Source organism: Mus caroli, unplaced genomic scaffold (assembly GCF_978045245.1).
Source record: "Mus caroli unplaced genomic scaffold, Mus_caroli_1 scaffold_4, whole genome shotgun sequence".
In the NCBI taxonomy this organism is placed as follows: Eukaryota; Metazoa; Chordata; class Mammalia; order Rodentia; family Muridae; genus Mus; species Mus caroli.
Window position 1 is genome coordinate 119,087,446 of NW_028227259.1, and position 7,013 is coordinate 119,094,458.

The 7,013-nt window shown below is 51.2% G+C and overlaps 1 protein-coding gene across 1 annotated transcript; it reads left to right on the top strand.

Annotated features, from left to right (window-relative positions):
* Window positions 1-535: 535 nt before the first annotated feature.
* On the top strand, window positions 536-6,778 carry CUNH12orf43 (chromosome unknown C12orf43 homolog). The gene is made up of 6 exons (XM_021161674.2): window positions 536-701; window positions 4,083-4,125; window positions 4,311-4,409; window positions 4,584-4,675; window positions 5,392-5,482; window positions 5,902-6,778. The coding sequence occupies exons 1-6, from the start codon at window positions 554-556 to the stop codon at window positions 6,215-6,217; spliced, it is 789 nt and encodes a 262-aa protein (XP_021017333.1). The 5' UTR covers window positions 536-553; the 3' UTR covers window positions 6,218-6,778.
* Window positions 6,779-7,013: the final 235 nt, after the last annotated feature.

The window sequence follows — 7,013 nt, forward strand, 5'->3', positions numbered from 1 at the left end:
TGTTTTACGGACTATGCATTAACTGCTAAATCCTCCGCTGTTCCAAGAGTCATTCTGATCTGATTTGTTTGTTCTGTTTGTCAGACCCTCAAAAGCCTACAGTTTAACAATCTTCCTAAGATCAAAACTTGAAGTAAAAAAGGTGGCTAGTTGCCTTCCCGATTTCATCAAATCGCACGTGAATTCATTTATCCTTAAAAAATTAAAAATAAAAACAGAACTAATCCTGCTTCTGTCATACTTTAGGGTATTATCATTCCCTGTGTAAACAAGAGAAAAAAAGGAGAAAAGGTGGGGAGGGGATCAGAAGGAGAGAAGGGGAGGAGAGGAAAGGGGAGGGGATGAGAGGAGAAAAAAGAAAAGGAAAAAGAAAAACAACAACAACAAAAAGATTGGAGAAGGTGGTGGTCTCCTGGACCCTTCCGGAGCTCATTTTTCTGGACCGTTCGCTGCCAATGGTAGTCTGGGAACTACAATTCCCATGATGCTCTGACAGGTGGGTCATGTGAGAGGGAAGCTTTTTCCCTCCCACAACCCCTTGCGGCATCCCAGGATGGTGGCGCCCAGCGGTGCAATGAGCGATTCGGAGAACAGCAGCAGTAGCAGCAGCGATGCGGAGGAATTGGCACGGTGTCGCGAGGCGGCGACGCCCGCCTGGGGGCTGGAGCAGCGCCCTGGGGCAGCGGAGAGACCCGATGCTGGTAGGGGGCTTTCCGGGGTTCGGGCTCCTCCCCGGGGGCCTGAAACGGATGCGTGGTGGGTGCGAGCCATGGCGTCCTGACGTTTTGGAGGAGCTTTCTTGGGGGAGCTTCTGAGATCTTTTGGGGATCACACTGACACCGAGGGCAGAGGGTGATTGCTTTATTCCCGTGGAGGCCGCAGAGGCACCTAAATGCCTCCTGACTGCTTTCCTCAGTGCGTCCTGTGTCCTCCCTCTGGAAAGGTAACCAACCCATCACCTGTCTGAGATGACCGTGATGCACCTCCTTCTTGTAGTCCCAGAATCCCGACTTTCCCGGCCCTCACTTGATGTCTCGTTCAGACTGAGCTCACCAGGGTGTATACCTAACCGAGAGATTGCCTAGCAGACGGAACGGATCCGGCATCTGCCAGTATAATGACTCTTAATCATGGTTAGAGAATCCAACAGGCCTTATAATTTAGAGTAGGCAAAATATATATATTGCATCTGTACTTGAACTCCTCGTGGGAATTTAACACCTTCTCCTCTCCTGCATGTGAGCTACAGGCCACAGTCACGTGATAATACCTGTTTGTCCCAGTAGACGTCACCATATTGTTACATCCCGTTACAGCCTTTTTTTTTTTTTTTTTTTTTTTTTTGGTTTTTCGAGACAGGGTTTCTCTGTGTAGCCCTGGCTGTCCTGGCACTCACTTTGTAGACCAGGCTGGCCTCCAACTCAGAAATCCGCCTGCCTCTGCCTCCCGAGTGCTGGGATTAAAGGCGTGCGCCACCACGCCCGGCCCTTTTACAGATACATCCAAGTATTTTCTTCACAGTACACTGTTGGAAAAGAATCATTTACACTCTTACCCACCATAAAGCCCCTGAGATGTCTAGTTCCATTTCCAGATCAGTGAGTTGCCTCAGCAATTGCTACACAAGCCTGCCAACCACACTGGATTCCCAGAACCCAAGGTAAAAGAGAGGATTAGCTCCCAAAAGTTATCCTGTGATTTAGACATACAACAGTAAACATTTTCAACTCTCGGAAGGGGACCGACGTAAAAACAAAGTATATAACTTATAGTTTTATTTTATTTTATTTTTGACATAGATTCTCCCATGTAGCTCTGACTGCCCTAGAACTCACCACATAAACCAGACTGTTCTTAAACTCGAAGAGATCTGCCTGCCTTTGCCTTCTGAGTGCTGGGATTAAAGGTGTGTGTTGCCAAGCCTGGTTTAAAAAGTGACCTCTAGATTATTCTATTACATTTTATGTTGTGTGTCTGTAGACTCACACAGGTGTCATGGGAGGTTAGAAGTCATGTGGGTCCTGGGGATCAAACTGAAGTGGTTAGGCTTGGTGGCAAGTATCTGGAGAGCCATCTTGTCTTCCTTGGAGGAGAATAGACTCACTTTATAGATGTAAAAAACAAAACCTTGAGGGGCTAAATGGCTCACTCTGGGTGTGGAGTTTTGACAGTTGTCTTTATTTTGGGGGGCGGAGTTTGGGGGGTTGATCGTCATTGCTCTGTAGTCATAATGGGAGCTACTCATGACTTTCAGAAGCCAGGTACCCACCTCACACACACCCACAGCCAGAGCATGGAGCACTTGAGAGCACACTGACAGAACAGTGTATCGGGCAGACGCACCGAATGCATCACAGCCTAAACACAACGGTGACCGTGGAGTTGATGCACCAAGCCCTGCAGCACACTGGGTGCCGTCAACAGTCCTTTCCGTTCCCTTGTCACAAGCCCCCTTTGTCCCACGATCCACATCAGAACCTCAGAGCCATCTCTCAGCATCCCTCCTATACAACATCTAGCCCGTCACATCCTCAGAGGCCTTGGTGATGCACGCGGACCTCCCGTCTACCCTTGGCCTCCTCTGTCTCATTCTGTCTAGTGTGGCAAAGCTAAGCCGGTTTCTGTCACTGGCGGCCTTGACCCCTCCATTGCCCTTCTTTCTCCCATCCCAAGTCCTCACATTGCCCTCTCCTGGGGGGCCTGGGTATCTTCCCCCAACAAAGTCTCTCCTCTCCCGGCCACAGCGGCAGCTGGCCGGCCACAGCAGCAGCTGGCTGGCTTTCAGCACCACAGGCTCCTATCTGCACAGGCTTGCTTCCCTGTGCTTGGAGACCCTCCCAGATCTCCACTTGACTCAGCTCCATCTCTCTCAGGTATCTCTCTGCTTAGCGGTCACCTTACAAAGCCTTCCGACCTTTGGAGGAACAGTTCCCCCACCCTATAGGCCAAGCCTCCTTTGTTTTGTGTTTTTTATACACTTTCTATTAGCCAGTTTGTGCGGAAATGTCATTTAGCATCCATGTTCACCTCGAACGTAAGTCTCTGTACTGGCTGGTTTTGTGTGTCAACTTGACACAGCTGGAGTTATCACAGAGAAAGGAGCTTCAGTTGAGGAAATGCCTCCAGGACATCCAGCTGTAAGGCACTTTCTCAATTAGTGATCAAGGGGGAAAGGCCCCTTGTGGGTGGTGCCATCCCTGGACTGCTAGTCTTGGGTACTATAAGAAAGCAGGTTCCTGCTTCCTGATCTGCTTGAGTTCCTGTCCTGACTTCTTTTGGTGATGAACAGCAGTGTGGAAAGTGTAAGCCGAATAAACCCTTTCCTCCCCAACTTGCTTCTTGGTCATGATGTTTGTGCAGGAGTAGAAACCCTGACTAAGACAGTCTCTGAGGACAGCACTATTTGTTTGAGTTGTTCAGGTGTGGCACCTGGTTATTAACAGCCACACAGCGTTTTCTTCAGCGGACTCCACCATCAGCATCTCCAGTGTTCGCCCCTCCCAGAGCACACTGTACAGCACCAGCAGTCACCCCATAAACTATAGTCAAATTACACCTGGGCTTGCCTGGTAAACATTAACAGGCCCTCTGGAGCCAAATGATGACCTGTCACCTCCTTCCAGCTGCCATTAAGACAGCCATTACTAATGCATGAGCTCAGGGCTAGCCTGGGCTATGTAACAAAAATCTCATTTAAAAAAAATTAGGGGCTGGAGAGATGGCTCAGCGGTTAGGAGCACTGACTGCTCTTCCAAAGGTCCTGAGTTCAAATCCCAGCAACCACATGGTGGTTCACAGCCATCTGTAGTGAGATCTGACGCCCTCTTCTGGTGTGTCTGAAGACAGCTATAGTGTACTTATGTATAATAAAAAATAAATAAATCTAAAAAAAAATTTTGCTTTTGGACTCGAGCCAAATTATTTTACATATCTTTGACTTTACCTCTTTTGCAGAGTAGGGATAGCAGTCACCTCTCAAATAGAAACTGGGGGGAGGTTCCTTGAGTTATAACGCACATTCAAATCACCTAGCCTGCAGCCATGTCGGCTGCTCTGTAAGCCCTTTTTTCATTGTTCCACAGGTGCTGCAGATAAACAAGCGCCGGCCCCACAGCCAAGCCGCAGGTACTGTGTGTGCTCTGCACGGAAGCTTCATTGAGTCATTCAACACTGATTCCCCCTGTGCGTGCCAGATGCTAGGTTAGACCCCAGGGTGTCAGAGGGACGGAGACAGGCGGTCCCTCCCTACTGAGGGCAGCTTCTAAGCTGTCAGGAAGGGATGTCTTGATGTCTGTCTGTGCGTGTTGTAGGCGTGAGGTGAACCAGCACGAGGAAGATGGCAACGACCTTCGGACCACTCCTGAGTTCCGAGCCCATGTGGCCAAGAAACTGGGAGCCCTGCTGGACAGGTGAGCGGAGGCTGTGGAGGCTCATGTCATAACCCCAGTCCTGTCCTCTTGCCTCAACCTCCCAGGTTCTGGGATTACAACTTCATGTCCCAAACCCAGAAAAAAAAAAAAAAGAGTTGTTCAGTTGTTGTTACCCGAACCATCATCCTTGGTCTGGCACCTCCTCTCCCTCAGCTCCATTGCCATCGCAGAAGTTTGGAAGAAGTCGCAAAAGGCAAAGATGCAGCAGGCAGCAAATGTGCAGCAGGCAGCAAAGGAGGAGGATGGTGAGTCCTTAGACTGCAGATCAGTGCTGCCCTGCAGAGATGCCCCTGTGTGCCTGTGGCCAGCAGCCCTTCCTGCATCTGCTGTCCCCACACTCTGAAGTGGGAACCACAGCACCCCATTCCTGGGATGAGCTAGCTCTGAGATCCCCCACTTGCCCTGGTACCTGCAAGCATTGTGGCTTCTTACCCAGTCTTTCCCTCCCGCTCTCTCTGGTCCTGACCCCATACGTGGACCCTTTTGGAGGCCAACACAGGTAAGAGACTCAACTGCAGACTTCTAAAGCCCCTGGAATCTGGGTAAGGTGGTGCTTTTAATCCCTGCACTTGAGGCAGAGGCAGGTAGATCTCTGTGAGTTCAAGGCCACCCTGGTCTGCATAGCTAGTTTCTGGACAGCCAGGGATACACAGAGAAATCCTGTCCCAAAACAGAAGCCCCTGAAGCTCACTGTCCAGATGTGGCAGCCAGTCTGTGCCACAAGCCCCTGCCTCTGGCTCCACAGGAGGGCAAGCAAGCCTTGCTTCAGATCAGCTTCAGTTTACACAAACACACACACACACACACACACACACACACACACACACACACACACACGGCAGTGAGGTCTAAGCCTTGCCACTAGACTGGGAGTACCTGAGGACTGGCTGCGTCCTTAGCACCTAGGGGAAGGGCCAGTGTCTGCCTTACTGACTGCTGGCTCTGCCCTGTGGTGTCTTAGGCTTCCGCCTTTTCTTCACATCCATCCCCGGAGGCCATAAGAAGGAAGCCTCTCCAAGACCCTGCCGGAAGCGCCAGCCCCCCAGCTCCAGGTAAGAGCTCACAGCCTCTCCTGGCCGAGCCTGAGGAATAGCTAAGCAACCCCAGTCAGGCTCAGACTGAGCAAGAGATCATCAGATAATAAGGCAAAGTATTCCCCCAGCAGGAAGGCACAGGGTCTTCTGGGGCGGGGAGGCGGGAAGGATCCCATGGTTTTCAAGAGCAGCCATCTTGGGTCAGAGTCCCGCCTTTATCATCCTTGCCTCCTGAGAAGAAGCTCTGTGAGGTTTGGACACTGTCAGGGCCCTCATTGTAGAGGAGAATACTAAGGGTCAGAGGCTTCCGGTACTTATTGCAGTCATGTGAGAAGCTGACTCGAGCCTGAGCTACTTGGCCGCCTCCATCTGGTCCGGAGGCAACCAGGCAGCTCGGAGACCCATCCAGCTAACCTGACTACTCTCCACGGTGACAGTGAAGACAGCGATGAGGAACTGCAGCGGTGCCGGGAGGCAGCAGTATCGGCTTCAGAGATTCTCCAGGAGTCAGCCATACACTGCCCTGCCAAGGCAGAGGAGAAGAAGAAGTTGAAAAAGAAAGTCAAGAAGAAGCCGGACAACGCTGACCTGGCTGCAGCCCCAGGTCTGGAACAGGTAAAGGAGGCAGGCGTTGTCAATGGGGACCCGGTGTCGCTTGGGATCCAAAAGAAGAAAAAGAAGAAGGCCAAGAAATCCAGAGAGGCTCCCCTGTGCCCACCAGCAGAGTGTGCAGCGGCGAAGCCTGAGAACTGACCCCAGGCTGTAGGTCCAGCCCTGAGGATCAGGTGCCCATGGAGTTAGGGCAGAGCCAAGCCACACTCCCAGTTTCCAGCTTCCCACAATGACTGTCCATGGGTGACTTTAGGTGGGCTTGTCCAAGAGTCCAAGCAACGGAGTGGGTATATGGGGAGAGGCCTGGAATAGATTTGTGGTTCCAGAACGTTCCCCAGCTTTTGGACTGAATCTCAGAGCATCCATCTCCCCAGCCTGTGCAGCCTTGCATGACAGTTGTCCTAGAGAATGATGGGCAGGCGTCTCCAAGCTGCCGAGGCCCCAGAAAAAATTTTAGTACCTCTCTCCCAGACTTAAGAACATTGTCTGGAAAAGAAGGGAAGGTCTCCCCCACCTCCTCCTCTCCCCACATCTGTCTGTAACATGTTGATTTGTTAATACCACAGGTAAGTCAGTCACTGACAGTCAGGTGCCAGAGTGCAGAGCACCTGCTTAGTGCTAGGCTGCATGCAGGCTTGGGTACAAGGCCCCAAGAAAGAGAAAAAGGAAAATAAATTCTCACGTGTCCCAAGACCTACACTAGCCCTGCCCTGGTCAGTGCTGATCATTTTTGTCTTATTGTCTGGAAGAGTCTCTGTGTAGCTCCAGCTGGCCAGCCTCCTGGTTTGCCTCCTGTGCAGTTACACCAATGAGCCATCAGTGCTGAGGAATCAAACCGGGACATCCCACTTACCATGCAGATATCGGGCCACTGAGCCACCTCCTCTGTGCCGAATGTTAAGGGGGCATCTTATATAAAAACCACATGTGGCTCCAT